The sequence below is a fragment of the Ylistrum balloti genome, unplaced genomic scaffold, assembly GCF_031769215.1.
Source record: "Ylistrum balloti isolate Yb309-2 unplaced genomic scaffold, AGI_CSIRO_Ybal_v1 Utg369960, whole genome shotgun sequence".
Lineage (NCBI taxonomy): Eukaryota > Metazoa > Mollusca > Bivalvia > Pectinida > Pectinidae > Ylistrum > Ylistrum balloti.
In genome coordinates this window covers 91,002-109,267 of record NW_026782058.1, presented here as the reverse complement: position 1 = coordinate 109,267, position 18,266 = coordinate 91,002, and the positions used below count along the sequence as shown (strand labels likewise).

The window sequence follows — 18,266 nt, the reverse complement described above, 5'->3', positions numbered from 1 at the left end:
ACATTTTTGTCAATTAAGAGTTTAAATGCCGGTTAAAAGATAAGCTCTGTTCAAAGGTATCAAACACATTCAAATAGCATAAAGCTATGCTTATATCTCATAACGAGTCAGTTTTAAAAAGGAATAAAAAAGAAAGGTCACATTTCATATTTATGAACACTAATAAGGAGAGAGTGGAGGCCATTTAAAAGAGATTTACTTTGGCTAGGGCTGTAATATTTTCTTATCTTAATGTACTGGTTGTCCTGTAAGTCGAGACCATGTTGTGAAAGCCATGATAGATATGTCACGGTTTGATAAAGCGACATTATCAAAAGTCATATTACATGTGTTTAATTGAAGGTCTAAATAGACCAGCAGTCCGTCGCATTATGATTTCTCTATTCCTTAGCACTACATTTATTTGATAACTGTGTTACAGACATGCGTGTCTTTATTGTACACAATACTTATGCAGAGTATGAATACTAAAAGATTTAAATTTTATCTATAGTAAATCATTTTTCTAGAAGAACTAAATGTAAATTAATGACGAAAAAATGGATTTTCAAAGTTCGGTGAAGTTATACAACTAGACTTAACTGAATATTAATATGTCTTCATTGAAAAGATCCGAAGCAAGTATCTTGATACAGTCCTAGAAATGAAGGTACATATGTATTAGTGTTAAAAAATACAATAAAAAAATACTTACCAACTTTTGGTTCGACTGACGGCTTTAAGAGTAGTTACTGATTGTGGGAGCAGTAAATGTTAAACAAAGCATGGGCTCACACCTGCATAAACACATATCGATACGTCTACATTTAAATTAACTTCGGGGTTCCTGTATACAAAATAGACCTCTTCTGTTTAATAGTATACGGCAGAGGGCCTTAACAAAGGGAATGTATCCGGCAGAACAAATATCGCATCATGTCTATACACATCTACGTAAATATAATATGTTAATATAAATTCAATACATTTGGAAACCATTCAAGTTTTCTGAAATTGAATATTTTATCTTTTTAAGGACAATATTGGAGTATTCCTGTTGGCGGAAACACTAATGGTTAGTGTAGCGCTGAAACAAGTTTTGATAAAGGTTTTATAGTGACCTTTTACTATGAAAACAGAAAAAAAAACATCAAGTTAGAAGCATTACACAAGTAACGCAAAACAATTTATCAATAAAACAGAAGGGTAAAATGGGAACAGAAATAAGCATAACATATATGATAATGATATCCATTTAACACGTTGTTGGTAAGAATGTGTCATTCGTAAAATCTAGGAAATATTTCGTCGCCTACAGTCAGTAATGAAAAACATGTCGGTTTGATGAAAGATTTCACAAATGATACACAGTAACGCTATAACTGTTTCGTTCTTTGAATACTTTTTGCATGAGTAAAGTTAAATATGCCTAGAGAGACATTCAAATGTAGTTGAGATGTGTACTAATTGCTTACTTAATTATTTGATGACTTTTGTGAAAAAATATCTTTTTAGTACAATCTTTCCCTTAAAAAAACATTTACGCGTAATGAAAAAAACATGTTTTAACGTCAAAAATGGCAATGCTTCAGTACTACACACAACTATACAGTGCACTGTAGCATTTCTGTATAAACACAAAATTTAAACTAATAATCCAGATAAAACTATAGAAGACATGAGAGCTAAGGTTTGCAGGAGATCATAGTCATTTAGTGGCATACAATAGGATAATTCTTGTCAAAATAGTGTTAGCACAAACCAATATACATTTAGAAGGTGAATATGGCTTGAATGACAATAAAATTACATATAGACAAAGCAGTAACGTATTGCATGCAATCATATTTTAGTATGTTATTCGCTTAAGTAACTGAAATCGCAAGATTCTTTATTACTGAATATTTCATGGAGCAATACCAATACTACAGAAAAAAATACATTGTTTTATATACGGTGTTATTTACCCAAGCATCGTCAATACTTTTATGAAATACATGACTGACATTGTTTAATATTGAAGGAAAATTCAAATTTGGGATTTAAAATTGTAAATTTTATTTAATCTTTTTAGTGCACTTTTCCCTTTTTATCTTGACATTCATTTTGACCAGTTTGGATTTTCTTCGTCTTCGAGGCTTCATTATTTTCGACCCCTAGCATCACCAACGAGTCCTCGAAGGACTAAACAGCTGCATGACGCGGTTTAAGTCATTATTTAAGTATAATAAGCTATAACTAATTCTAAATTTGCATTTAAACGTGGTATTTACATAAGATTTATCGTTCAATTCTTCTAATGAATATCTGATGGGTTGGTGTATCGATATTCTGTGGAACTTAGAAACCATTTGTCAACTTTAAAATTTATTTTATACTGTTCCTTAAAACTGCTGTTATGTATTTTCGATTTTGTTTTCGTAATAAACTGTAACATGACATTACCTGTATTCGAAATGTCCCCATTTGCTCGTTATCTTAATCAACAACACATCCGATCACTGATTATCATAAAAGGCGTCTGCATTAACACGATGTTCATTTAAATCCAGTTAGCGGTATTGTAACAAGAGTTTCGCAATCTCTATAGACGGCCGGCAGAGTGGTAGAAATACGTTACCGTAACACACAGTTTTGATACATTACACCCGAATAAATATATACAAACAGTTGGTAAACATTTGATACAGAATCACCAGTTCATTATCGAGTAATTTATTTGGAATTTAACAACAAACAAACAATAAACACAAATAATCTCCAATGTAGTGTGACCCCGTTGTCTGGATCGGCCGTGTCAGAATGAATTCCTGATCAACAGAGATAGTCACTATTTTTTAACAGGACATATCGGTACGGTTATCAGTATTGCTAGGGGCGTCAAAATAGAAAAAAATAATCACTTAAGAATAATAAATTATCTCAAAATATGATTATCAGATTAGTAGTTGTTATTAAATTAATCAAATTTGGGTTGATTGACTCTCTTGAAAATATACTTTTGTTTACATGAGAAACTGAAAAACATGAACGAAGTATTCAAAATACAATTAATACACTGGCGTTTAAAAGCTATGTTTTGTATATTTAATCCACGGATTTTTAATTATTTACATAAGTAAATGACTTAATTCCAATAAGAGTATGTTTAGTGACATATGATCGTGTCAACAGAATAGGAATGTCCGTAATTCAAATATCTTCTTGTCATTTCTGAAAACCAAATCACAAAGACAAACGGATATGTGAAGCAGGTGTTTCAATGTGTGGGCTTTATCTAAACACTTATACAACCTATCGTTAGAATTTCGGTGATACAAAATTTCACACCGTCCTTGAAACATTTGAATTTTCTTAATTTGAATAACTTACCAAATACCGAAATTAACCGTAGTAACATTGTTATGGAAAGGGTGATTAAAGTTTGCAATAACTTAAGCCCAATCAATGTGTAATATTTTGCAGTAAAATACGTTGAAACTGAAAGTAGCAATAATAGTTTCATTAGTCATTCCACGTTATGTTGTGGAATATGGAGTGGCTAGTAGACTAAACGTACTTAGTAGCACTAACAGCTTAATCAGAGATTGATTTAGTACTTTAGTAAGAGAATATTGTGATATCTCTAATCTTATCAATAACCTGGGATTTGACGACGCTCTCATTCTTCCAACAATAAGTCAGACGCAGGATAACATACAGAAAGTACACCTTAACTCTAATGTTTTACCAAACACTGTAAAGATAACTGCATTTCATCCAGTTATTTATTTCAGTTTTCTGTTTATGTTTTCGACCGTTTTTATATTTTTTACAACTATTTCACAAAATCACACTTTAAACTCACAATATTTGAAAATGTTGAAAAACAACTATTATACTAAAAAGGTAAAACACGGTGACATAGATTATCACATTTTAATAACGGAGTGACACTATAACACATGTACTTTAAGCGTGTTTTACATATTTTTATTCCGAAAAACTTCGCCTGAAACCATCTTTATAGTCTTATCTGTCATGATATCCTATTAATGACTAATACTCCAATTAAACTCCAGTTACGCTCATTACTTCATCAACCTTATCGTAAGTACATTCAGACTGAGGTGTGTACATGGTACACTTATCGGAATGTCGCCTGTTTGATAACATTATTACTTATCATATAATCCGTCTGTTATCCAGGCAGTTCTCATGTGTTATATTTTGATGTTTGTTGCCAAGTCTACATACTCTGTAATATACCAAAGCTCGCAAAATTAAAAACTTATAAGACTCTTGTCATAAAATCTTATATGAAATCAAACTCATTTCAGATCCTACATTATCGCATGATTGCCTTGTTATTCAGTGAATAATACGATATATATATCAGTTATTTTGACGTCAGGTTTAGGTAACCATATGACGTCATACACTCGAAGATTGCATGGTGACGTAGCGATGGAGACCATAGAATTATGACAGAAAACGCTTGACAGGGAAATGTCCGCTTCCTACAGTGTTGCCGGAATACTCGATCATTTGATAAAAAGGGTCTTAGATCTGTCTCTATATTTGTTTTGTTTGCTGTTTTTTTTTTAATTTATGAAACTCGCCAAAGACTTGCTAATATTTAAAATGATTAGTTTATTACTATTGACTTGCACTGACACTACAAATCTGCTATAGAGTAGTTGTTGGTTATCACCTTATAACTGCAAAAGGGACCGCGTCAATGGAAAATGAGATAATAATAAGAAGTACATGATAACATAAGAAATAGGAAGATACAAATATATAGATATTGAACTGCATTCAATTGGTTGTCATTCATGGCCTTATAAATGCCAAACTGGACAGCGACAGATTTATCATGAAATGAGTAGCGCGCTACACGGAATTTACTTTTGACTATCAAAGAGGAAACAGCGAAGCCTCTTGTTGGTTAATATCTACATATGGAATTATAACAAACAAGCATGGCCTGAAGGCACGACGATACTAAGTGACATTTTCTGAAAGCTGAGTAGATGTATTTAAATCTTTCAAAGTTAACAACTTACATCTGTTTGAAAACGCATTTTAGTAAAGAAAACAAACATAGAAAGAATATTTGTCAATTCAGATATATAGAGAGTGAGTCTCAAGTTTAGACATTAAATGTTTTCGGATTAAAAGATATTTACCTTTCGGAACTCTCCAATAGGCGTATGAAATATTCCATGTGAAGACATTTTCGCTGGTAGTCTTGAAGTATGGTCTTTTCAAAAATACAAAGTGACTGAAGTCGAACCGAGATTATTTAAGACTATTTGACAGCAGTATTTGTAACTCTGTCAAATTGCCTGTTAAAACGACATCCAAACGGAATATTTTAGTCAAGTCTTACGTGTGGACACGGTATAATCGGATTCCTTAAAATTCGTATAAAGTATCCTCCATTCGATCTCACCTATCCTCTTGATAAGTCCCTGAAGGTCAACCTTCTCATAGCCACTAATCCCCACACAATAGTTTCTGACCGGTATCTTTAATATATCATACAATGTTTCCAATTGGTGATTACAAGTCGAGCGTCTATGCACATCAATTCCCCTCGTGTACAATGACGGGACTCGTGGACTTAATCAGATCCAAGATGTTTACACTATGAGAAATGCCCGATTGAAGAACGCCCTGCTTTGAATGGGATTTTACGTCTGAGTACATGATAGCATTAAATGTTTTACAGCTGTAAACATCTTACATATATGTTATATAAATGTAAATAGCTTAAACCCATCCGTAAATTAAGTTCCAATGCAAAATGATTCCCATGTATGTGAATTTTTATATACTACAGTGTCCTGTACATCGCTTGCTATCTTTTGAATGTGAAATGGTGTGCAACATTGAATATTCGAATGCTGACACTGAAAACTTTGCTTTGGGTCAATATTTGGTCCCGAGAATGAAAACAAATGGCTGTCATTTGAAGTGACGTTAAACGCATGACTGAAGGAAAACGGAGCAACAAAGTAATCTATTTTCAACCAATAGGTTTTTTGGTGGTAATTTGTAGGACTATTTAATGTCGGCACATGACAGCAAATAATGAACGTTTATTCACAATGAAAAAATTCACATTTCATTGTAAGGTAACAATATCCCCCAGTAATAAAGTACCGCAGACTTGGGTCGATAACACGTCTCACTGACAGTCACTTCACTCAACTGTGATCAATTGTAGCATTTAATACAAAGGTCAGCAGTATACAATGACCTAGTCCGTTTTATGAATGCTTCTGTGGTTCTTATACAAAACAACATAAGAAATTCGCTTGAGCTAGATAACAAATCGGTCCCAAATTTAAGTACAACTTACGAATTCGATGGGCGCCATTGTCACATAGGACAGTATTTGACGAATTGTGTTTCGTCAGAACTCAAACAGAAAGCTTCCCTTTCTTCAATCCTCTACTCAAGGTATCTTTAGACCATCATCTCTCCTGTGTTCGCTACCGACTTCCAAGCCAGTGTTGCCATAGTTATAATATGGCTCAATTCTCAAGTAGCTTATAGCTGGGTTAAACGTTTTTTAACCAGTGGTAAAGGAAAAAAGTATTTCTTGTCACTGAAACAAATGTGGATTTCAAAAGCAAATCGAAAATAGCAATGCCAGTTTGACCTGACTCAACAAATCTATATCTGAGAAATGATAAGACATGTTCCCAGTTTTGTTTAAGTCATTTTTGAAAATATTTGCTAACCACGTGTTATCTCTGACAAACCTTTCAGCAGCTGGGGCCTGGACAACACTAATTTATAGCTACCTACGACTTTCCATGCAGTTGATTGTAGACTGCCTGGTCCTTGTTCTGAAATTTCGTGAACTGAGGTCTTCTAGTTCACATTAGTCCCACCGTTCTTCAAACTCTGACCCAGTTACAGGTACTGACAACAAATAACTCTCTTGGTATCCCAGATTTTGTCTTGTGTTCCGTTTATTGGACATGAAAAAGTATTGATCACCAGCCCGAACGCGTGTTCGTTTAAGCAGACCAGCCGCTTCGTCGGCACTTAAATCAAAACATTTCAGGCATAAATTGGGACGGATCTGCAAATATTAATCCAGGTCTGGAAAGTTTAACTTTGCATCTTGTCTGAAAGCAAAATAAGATCGGTAGGTCAGTCCTTATTTTATAAACAACAACTGTGAACCAACCGATCAGTGCTGTTTTCTACAGTAAGATCCGCCAAACGCGCGCTGCCATACGGACAAGGAGTGATAACAAAGGTTGAGATAGTTTGTTCCACAACTATTGAAAAAGAAATTAAATATTGATATTTTATTACTTTCAGGAAAAGGTAGACGATATATTCTGATTTCGCGGTATGACAATGGGCATTTGTCATTTAATACTACTTTGGATGTCTATGATGAAACCATTTTTGTTCAGCTCCATAATCGCTCGAGCGATGGTAACCTCATCTGGCGCAAATATCGATTCTGTTCAAGCAGCAACGTCCGATTTTGAAGGTTGCAATAATTTGACGAAATTTGGGTAAAGTAACCTTAAACCGAAGTCTTTTTCGATGAGCACAAGGTCGAATATAATCCCTTCTTCCTTCAACTGTTCATCTAATGTAATAATCCTTTCGGTGATAATTGAATGATGATTTCAGGAAAACTTTGACTATCAACCTCTCCACTCAAATGATTATTTTCCAAAACTGCAGCTTTTAGCTCAAAGACCATGCTTGTTGCATTCATATTCACTTTGCCGATAAAGGCAAATTTTTACTTCCGGTAAGAGGAAATTGTACAGACTCAAACTGCCCAAGTGAATGTTCGATGTTCGTAAGTATGCTTTGTTCTTTCATTGCTCTGGTTCTCAACTTCGAGAACGTGGCATTACTTCGATTAACCTTGATTTCAGTCTAACTGTTCTAACCTTCCCCAACCTATAGCAACTCAAATATACACATATATATAGCAGAATATGCGGACCCTTCAGTTTTATTATCCCTGTACTGTTTCAATGGTCTTTCTTTCCATTTTTCACATTTTGCCTTCGATCATAAGTTTGAATAACTTATTGCAATGGCAGTATTGTTTTGGTTCTTCTGTCTCCTTTACTGTTCTCTTTTATTTCTGTGGTCTTGATATCTCTGATATTCATTCTTTTTGTGCAAAATGTGAACGTCAGTTGTTGAAAACATCCTTTACATTCCTGTTCTTGTTGTCGTTACAGCATTTCCATCTCTCTCTCTATCTCTCTTTCTTTGTGTTATGTCCCTCAGTATCCAGGCTGGCAAGTTCCTTTATCTATAAACTTGTTTTTATCCCTGGGTCAAGAACTTTACCATTTGAACTTTTCATTTAATCTTAAGGAGCAGTTTGGGAGAATACAGCGTTTAATGTAAATCAGACAGAGTACCTGGTATCTGTTATCTTTAACATTGATTTACCTAAAAGAGTAAACCCTTGATTTGTATAAATTTGGATCGCCTTTCCTCCGCCCTTAAAATTAGGTGAATTTCCACACAATACCAACCTAAGTTACCATCTCTTTCCCTACACTGAAAAAGCAAACATTTGGAAATATCATTCACATTTCTTATAATGGTTCCAAAAATCAAGAACAAATTTCTTCCAATACCACATCCACACTCCCATGGGTATTAAAAGAACTAAATATTAGAACGGAAATTCTGAATTAAACAAATGCAAAAACCTAGGAGGGGCCAAAAATACAGCACTTTTGACTATCGGCAATAAATATTAAAATCCAACAGAAAAAATGTTCACTTTAGTGTGCACTAGTGCACTGATAGCAGTACGATTATAATTCCATAAAAACAGGGGGCATGTCATGATCTATCTATGCAACACCCTTAATTTACCTCTTATTGATGACATATTTAGGTCACAAATCCCTTTACTTTTGTTGGCCAACCCCTTACCTGTGCCGTAAAGTTTTGATTGTAAAGATTCATCTTAACTTCCTCCATTAAGCCAATGGATGACACTATCTTTCTTTGGAACATTTTTTTTCAGGTTGGTAATGTCAGTAGAATAGAAGTTCTTATAACCAGTAGAAGATTTGTGTGTGACGTTTCAATGACAACACAGTCACCTTCATCAGACAAATGTCCAATGTGAAACTTTCTAGGCTGCATTATCTCATATCACTATTTTCGACCTTAGTATACATGGGATTATTGTGCAGTGAAAAAGCTGGTTGATTCCATATATCTTGTGATAAGCCCATGTCTGGTAATAATGGGCACAACTAAGGACAAAGCGGAATCTACATATGATATTTAAGAAAGATCCATCCGGTACTTCTCAAGAATTAGCCATAACAAACTTTCAAAGTCAAAATCCAAGATGGCTGCCTTTTGGTCATGTTGTTTTTCTGATCATTCCCCACCCAAAATTGCTAGGGCACAAGATACCCAGGGGAAGCTACATATGAAATTTGAGTGAAATCCATCTCTTACCTTACAAGAAATAGCAATACCAAACTTCATTGAAAAAATACAAGATGGCTGTCTGTCAGCCATTTTGTTTTTCTTATCAGTCCCAAAATAAACACAGGCACAACTAGGGATCAAGGGGAAGCTACATATGCAATTTGAGAAAGATCCATCCAGCACTTCTCAAGAAATAGTGATAACAAAAATTGTTAACAGATCATGGATGCAGAGCGATTTGAATAGCCCATCAACTGATGATGATGGTGGGCTAATCAAATTTACAAATATTTCATTTTGGGGTAGGGTTTCCTTGTAGTAGTTACTGGCTGTCTCATTGAACAAAATAAGGGAGGTCACTCTCATGCTACCTTCCTGGTACACAGTATCCTCCCACCAATTAATTAATTGGGCTAAAGTCCTAGGATACCATCATAAACAGCAAACAATGGTTTGTGATCTTGGCTTCCGGAGACATACAAGTGTTTAAAATCAAACACATTTCTGGACTTCATCCAATACTTTCAGAACGACTGACATTGTAAAGAAAGACAAAAATGAATGCGATGTAAAATTGTATGCAATATTTAATTGGGGTAATAATAATTTTTCAATGTAAAAGATCCTATTTCTTAAAATCTAACGTCATTGAAGAACTGAATACCAAAATAACACCTTTCTCATATTGCATGGCATGACATTACATATCACTGTTGATGTGACCCCATCAAGCAAAATCTCAATATTAAAACAAATTCACATAAATCCATCTTTTAAACTGGTGTTTCAGTAATTACCATGTAAATATGCATTACTCCGTGGAGACAATTTAGCAAAGTCACATGAATCTATTTCAGAGAAGTAATGCCAACAAATATGCTGGTATTTCTGCAAATTCACAAATATATCTCACTGCAGTAAGTCCAACAATTTGACATATTCCAGTAAAATCTGTCACTGGTATTCATGTGCATTTTTCTCATTGTAGATACTTGTCTTTTAGCACTTTCTCAAGAATCAATATGCATATTGTTTTTTCATCAAGTTCTTGAGAGTCCATCTCTCCATCTTAGGTATTTCAGTAAATTCATAAGAATCTAGAACTCCTTTTAGAAATTTCAGCAAGTCACCTCTCCAAGTAGTTAATATGTCAAGTACATGTCTTTATTTAGCTACTGTGACAATATTCCCATGTCATTGGATATCATGATTTTTTTTGAAAATCCAGGAAGATGAATTTCATCAGATGCTGTATATTTCTCCATTTCCTATGAAACCGTCAATAAGTTAGCAACAACCAGGCTCAGATTCTGAAAATAAAAATTGAGATTTACAAAATATTTAGCATCAATGTAAAATTGCTTCTCCTGTTCCTTGAAAATAACATCTCTTGCCAATTGTACTCTCCTTTTATTAAAAATTATATCATCTGTACATATCAGATATAATTAAACATTTTTGATACAATACCAATGAATTACTGTGATAACTTATGGCATAAGACAGGTGTTATGTTTCAATAATAAAATGTCTAATGATTATTGTACTGAACCTGTGATAAGCAAAGTCTAAGAGTGTCAACATTTGTTTGTTATTCTACTGAAAAGCTATGAATATTAGCGGCACGATTATCAGACATGGGCTTTTTACAGGATATATACCGTAGTTTGTGTCCTAATAATGGTAAACAGAATATTCTTCTTTTGGTTTAATTGCCTACCACTTATATCAAATTCATAAGAATAAGAGAATAAATAAAAGACTACACCCTCATCCACCCACCCACTCCTCAAAAAGGAAAAAAATAAAGAGAATAATAGAGTACAAGATAAGAAAGAGGTTATTTGTGTGGTGCTATAATAAGAAGAAACTTGGATTGGCTGAAGAACCTTATAATTAAAAGCTCGATGAGAATCTTTTCCAGTCTTATCAAAGGAAGATGCACAAGAGTTTCTTGTTGTTTCATTGTCTATAATTAGTGATTTTTAAACATCGCCTTGAAATTTGACTTGATTATAAAACTTAATGCATGGAACAACAATATAGGAGTTTCACAGATTTTTCCAAGCATTTGCCTAATATATTCCAAACAAGATTTTTATCAGGAGATTTTTAAAACAGTAATGCTGACCTGCATTAGTAATGCATCACCCTGAAACCCATATCAGTTTGAAATTTCAAGAGAGAACTGTATATTACTTCATTAAAATATTCTATCCAATAAACCGCAGACAAGGTAAGTGTTGAAAGATAGAGGAACCATAAAACTAAAGGATAGAATTATGCCAATATATATATGATGTATATCCAAAACACTGGACTTACTTTTTCACAATTTGGACCACATCTTCGTCACACAGAACATGATCCTTGCCAACTTTCTGAGGCTGGTGCTTCACTGATGAACCCCATACCAATGCACTGAAATACAGATAATTTTACAGAGAATAAGTAAACTAAATACATTTTCCTTCAATCATGGAGTTGAACCATGCAACTGTCATTTTATACAGTATGGATCAATTACAGCTGTGAAACAATATCAACAAACTTAATATGGATACTTGGAAAGTAATCACTCTGTCAAATTGTTGGATATCTAAAAATAAAGGAATATATTTCCATTGTAGTTCTGTTATGTAGTTGTGATACACTATGGAATACACTTGCATAGGCTCTCACAGGAGTTTTCATTGCATACAACATTTATTAAACAATTATACTGTTCACTTCATATCCTTTTTATAACAAGATCCAAATTGTAAACAATTATTCAAACAAGATCTTCTTTCCATGTCGCTCTTAGATGTCTGGGATTCATGTCTACTCTCTCCATTGTAATTATGATAAAGCCACAATAATATATCTATTTTATTTTATTTATTTAGCGAACCTGACAACAGCTAATAAAGCCTTTAGGCCTTTCTGCAGATATAGATCACACTAGTATTACACTTAGAATTATCACATGGGAGATTTGACTGAACTCAATAGCATTTAAGAAGGAAAATTGTTTATCAGATATGTACAAGTGGACTTTAGATAGTAATATGTAACGACTCATAAAATGTGGCTACATGAAAATTTTGAAAGTTTACAAACTTTTTCTGCTAAAAGTATAGCTCAAAATATCTTCAAGCAGTTGCCACAATACCAACAAATTTCAGAACATTCCATGCAATAATATATCATTTAGCAACTAACGAAAGATGACAGAGTTATGTCCCTTCTTTCATGCACAGAACGAACAGGTAGGGTATGTAACTTACTATTTGAATTCTTTAAGTAAATTTCTGTGGAGTTTGTTGGCAAAATCTTCGATAGAACTCTTTCCCTCTTTCAAAACAACAGGTGCTGTGTAATCAGGCAGCTGTCCTTTAGGTTTGGTGTATCTGTGGAGAAATAGAGTTAAATGTCTGCTGAAGCGTCAAAGACAGGTTTTTCTTCAGTTGAATAAGTTCTCGACTTTTCTTAAGTATCATCTGTGTGAGACAGATAGGTATCAGCTAAGGAAAAGGCTCTGAAAGCCTGTAACACACATCTAAACTGTTATTATATGTAAGTTCAGAATGTTAGTTTCTGACTATATATATCAGACACTCTTTCATGTTAAATTGTTAAATTTCTAACATAGATAGATCTTGGAATGGCAGTGACATGTATTAAATTCTCAGTTCACTGTCAAATTTAAGCATGGAACGCAGATTACTGAAGCACAAACGGTATTTACATTGGAAATTCTGTACATGGCAGATCAGGGATATATATTACATGTATACCATGAAAATAAATATTCATGTATAATATTTTATCATAAATGTGGTACTTTAGTGACTGCTTCTGTTTGTTTAATCAAACAAGTTAAATTGAAAAATAACACTTACATTCTGACGAGACCAAGATAATTCCACATTTTCTCCAGAAGGTCATCAAAGTTCCACTTGTGATGGGCTGATATGGGCACACAGTGAGGTATTTTGTAAATAATTTCTAACTCCTGTCATTAGAAACAGAAATACAGAAAATTACCATAAAATCAAACAAATGCTGAATTCACATATCATTGATATGAATGGCATTACTGTAGACAAGGATATATTTTATCCATATTATTATAGCATTGTACCATTATACACGGATTCGTCTTCTGTTGATTTTGTCCTGTATGGATTAAATAAACGTGTTATATAAGCATAACAGGACACTTAAATGTTTGTTGGTAATTCTGTTTCTCAGGATCAAGTCAAATTTCTAAATAAATGCAGTGATTAATCTTCCCATATAATGACTCCGACTGAATCTAGTTGAAACCCTCTCAGAATTTATGGAAGAGTAGTGTTTTCAAGCATAATATGGTCAAATTACAGATTCGGGCCTCATTTCCCAGGATTCAAATCAACTCTCTGAATTAAAGAAATGATTGTCCACCCCTAATGATGCTTCAAACCAAATTTCGTTGAAGCATCATGGAGGAGAAGCATTTTCAAGGAAAAGTTTACAGACGGCACATGGTAACAGACCAAACACAATTGCTAAAGGTCATCTTGACCGTTGAGGTCACATGACCTGTGTACACCAGAATCCATTAAGTAATCACCTCGATGGAGATCTGATCTATTTTGTTGAGTAGGTATATACAGGGGATGTAGACCCGATTTCCTTCTATAACATCAATGAGCTCCTCCGACGTGGAATCTACTCTGAGGACAATGTCTGCATTGTGAATTTTGTATTCGTTCAAAATTGTCTTTACTAAATCAAGGTCCAACTCAGATTGTGTCACCTGTAAAATACAAAACAATCAACTTTGCAAGAGTATCTTGTTTATGCATTGAAATTAAAGCCAGAACACTTATAATATATTTTGTGTAATATTTTTTAATAAGTTTGTCTGTGAAATCAACACAACCATGTCACATCTTTAGGCCTATGAATTGTGAAACATAACAATTTCTGGTATCATTGCATGATAAATTTTGAAATCACCACTGATGTACAACAATTCCATATGCCCAACATTCAAGGCAAGTATATCCTATATCAGATGCCTGACTTTCATATACTTTCCAAAATGGGTAACCTTTCCCATGACCCCTGACAGCTATCCAGCTACTCCTACTCCAAACAGGCTGCTCTGATTCACACTCTTAAACAACAGGTAATATCTGATATTTATCAAGCATATTATGTAACTACTGTAGCACCAATGAAATTATTTTTTTGTCAGTTTAAGGGAAATAACTCTTTCTTACAGTCAATGAAATTTTGCAATTATTTTTTAACATATAATTTTTTCAAGCACAGTGTACATGTAATTATTCTCAGCACAAATAGTATCACATACCAATGTTTGCAAGTTGATGCCTCCCTTCTCTTTTTTCTTGAATCCAATTTGTGGTGGGGACTTGTTGAGTCGGATACCAAATCCTTCCAATTCCTTTTCTATAAGATTTTTATGCTGAAGAGGCTTAAGTACATCCAGTACTATAAAGATTAACCCAGCAGTCCTGGCAACTGAAAAATTAAATAAACAAATATTATAAAAAATTAATCAAGTGTACAGAAAATTTTTATTTTCAGTAAAAATTAAAAGCAATAACATTTATTGACATTTAGAAGGAAACAAACGTCATTGAACTTGCCTGCTATGACTTGTTTTCCTCGACCTTTTCCATCTTTCGCTCCTTCAATAATTCCAGGCAAATCCAGCAACTAAAAATCAATACATCAAAAATCAATTAAAGAAAGTCTTTAACTGAGTCAAATACAGTACACTTAATTCAGAAATTCATCAGGGTGTGAAAAATGCATTTCCTCAATAAAGTTTCCATAATTAATAATGTGCTACATATTGATGTGGTTTCCAATATCCTAAATACAGAGTAATTGTTTTTCACTGACAATCTCTAATTTCTGCAATTTTTGCCAGCACATGGTATTGTGAATATTGAACTGGAAATTTTTTGTTGAAAAAAAGTTACTCTGTCATTTTAGTTCCTACTCTTCAAAGGTGAAAATATGGCTAAAATTAAGATATTTTGGTTTCAATACCTAATGTTTAAAGTTGCATGTGGCAAAACAAATCCTCGTAATGATGTAGCAACATCTGGGCATAAAATGATGTTGGTAAAGTAGATGTGAATCAACTGCTACATGTGTTACAAAACTAGATTACTAGCAAGAACTATACATGTCTTAATCGAAATTTCTCAAGAAAAATCTGACTTTTTTAATATTAATTAAATACGTGAGAGCAACATAGGCAGTCATACCATCTCAATGTTGCAGTGGCTGTTTAAATTAAACCTTAAACTGAAAATGTGTACTTTTTACCATGAGTCACTTTATCAGTAGTATACAATAATGACTTGAAATCTCCTTCTTAAATTCAATTAATGTAAAAGAGTCAGAAGATATACTTGCCTGTATTTTTGCCCCTTTGTACCTGATGACCCCAGGTACTGTTGTAAGTGTGGTGAACTCATAGGCGGCTACTTCAGAATATACTCCAGCCAGGTTGCTTAGTAGGGTAGATTTACCAACGGATGGAAACCCTGTAATCATTACAGATAAAAGTCATCATCACATAAATAGATACGGACACAGATAGTAACCCTGAAATACAGTAAAGGCCACAGATTATTGCCAACTGATAGAGACTGTGTAACATTCCTTTATTAGAAAAACAGGCAGGTTGTCTTTACTACATTAAAGGTTATTGAGAGGTAAAATCTTTTTTTTTAGGTCCTATGATATCTAACATATCCCTGGTTCTCCCATTATGCTTTATAAACTTGCCATCTCTCATAACAAGTTGTCATTGTATGTATCCTACAGTAGAACAGGGGTCAACACAATACCTCGCACTCAACGTCAGGGGTCAACCCATTACCTCTTACTCAAAACAAGGGTCAAAACATTATCTTTGACTCCAGACTCAGGTCAATCAATATCTCTGACTCAAAGTCAGGAGTGAACATATAGCCTCTGACTCAAGAGAGGCAGATTTAATAAATGACAATGAAACAATATTTAAATGTTGGTAATTCCACAGAACAGCAATAGATATGCACAGGTACTTAGTATACACATACTTAAGTGGTATGTAATCTTGTTGTCTCACCCTAGTATGAAATCAGTCACTATCATTTTCAGTGACTTTACTGGTACTCTTTGTTCACAAATTCAGATATCCATATATTAATCAAATGTGAGTAACCTTATGAGTATAGCAAAAATACATAATATTGGTAAATTTTATAAGTATATGTAATCAAGTGCCCAGGAAATTACGGAAATGTTTTTGAAAGCCTAGAAATTTGAGGCTCTCAGATTATATCAATATACAGTAACATTTGTCCAAATGTTTGATGCTTAGCCATCACTTTACCTACAAATCCTATCCTGGCATCTCCAGTCTTGGCAACATCAAAGCCCTCCCCTGCTCCCCCACCACCACCTTTAGGTTCGATCAACTCTCGTCGTAGCTTTGCTAATCGAGCTTTTAGTAAACCTAAATGCCCCATGGTGGCTTTGTTTCTCTGGGTCCGATTCATCTGTAATAGAAAGAAATTACGAAACTGTCGTACCACAAAGTCAGCAGTGACATCCTATATAGGAAAACATTCCAATAGACCATCACTTCAAATTATTATGTCAGTTCATGCAAAATTGTTTTCCCGTTATCTAAAAATATTTCAGGCTGATTGGGGAAAGAATCCTGACATTCCTACAGAAGAAGGATTTTATAGACATTTTTCTCGTATAAGGTCCTGCCCCATGGGTGGAGGCCCACCATTAATACAAAACTTATTGCACTGTACCCAAGGATGATTCAGACTGATTTGGACAGAATACTAACATTTCTACAGAAGAAGGGGCCCTTCTTACCCCTCACCTCCACAGCAATTTTGACAAAATCAAATAATTCCTAAATGATAAGTAGAATTTAATTTGCTCTACTTCAATTTTTGGGACCCAAATCTACGGCCCAAATGGTCTCCAAGACCAAGCTTTTATTCAAAATCAATTCCCTTTACCCAAGGATGTTTCAGACCAAATTTGGGCCAAATGCATTCAATCCTACAGGAGTAAGATTTCAAAATTTCACGTTTTGGTTCCCTGGGAACTGAGGCCCACCATTTAATTTAGATTTTATTGTCCTTCCACAAAGATGTTTCTGACATAATTGGATCAAAACCTGCCAAGTCTTTTATGACTGGTAGTGATTTTAAGAAAAAAAAGTGACAGATGGCATAAGCAAAATAAGGGAGTAGTATAAAAGGAGCAGATTGGTATGGTTTAGCATAAGCTATTGCTTAAGAAAAGATCACTTAATCACTAGAAATATGTGACACAGAAGTCGGCGATATATTATATGGTCTCTGATAACATGGACACCCCCCCCCCCCCTCGACCACCCGCAAAGAATATATCAATGAACATGGAAGGATGAAGGGGATATTAGTATTTTTCAATCCAAAATCATCGTCAGCGCATGTACACGTCATCTTTCTGAAGTTTAAAACTTCTAACTTGGATGACAACAACACAGTTCAGTGGAGACTTTATTACACAGGCCCAATATTCTGGACAATTTCATGAAAAGAATTGTACCAAATAATTTGTCATCGATGTGTCAAATTTCTCTGTTTGTGTTACTGATTAAATACAGAGAGAGAAAACTGTTAAAATTACCTCGGCCTCAATCTCTGCGATCTTTTCCAATATACCCATCTTGTCTCTATTATTTCACCAAAAACGTGCAAGCAGTCGAGGAGTTGGCTCCTTAAGTGACCCGGAAGCACTTCTGTGTAAGGAAACCGGAAATCAATATTTCATTG

General features: G+C 34.2%; 1 protein-coding gene across 2 annotated transcripts; it reads right to left on the bottom strand.

Annotated features, from left to right (window-relative positions):
- Window positions 1–9,992: 9,992 nt before the first annotated feature.
- LOC132547534 (developmentally-regulated GTP-binding protein 1-like) lies at window positions 9,993–18,210 on the bottom strand. Of its 2 annotated transcripts, XM_060211296.1 has the most exons (10): window positions 18,121–18,210; window positions 16,814–16,979; window positions 15,847–15,977; window positions 15,066–15,135; window positions 14,768–14,937; window positions 14,021–14,206; window positions 13,308–13,420; window positions 12,693–12,815; window positions 11,749–11,844; window positions 9,993–10,733 (listed from the first exon to the last, which is right to left on the bottom strand). In XM_060211296.1, the coding sequence occupies exons 1-10, from the start codon at window positions 18,157–18,159 to the stop codon at window positions 10,727–10,729; spliced, it is 1,101 nt and encodes a 366-aa protein (XP_060067279.1). In that variant the 5' UTR covers window positions 18,160–18,210; the 3' UTR covers window positions 9,993–10,726. The 2 variants fall into 2 exon arrangements, with proteins under 2 accessions (XP_060067279.1, XP_060067280.1); XM_060211297.1 differs by lacking the exon at window positions 9,993–10,733 and having other exon boundaries at window positions 11,745–11,844.
- Window positions 18,211–18,266: the final 56 nt, after the last annotated feature.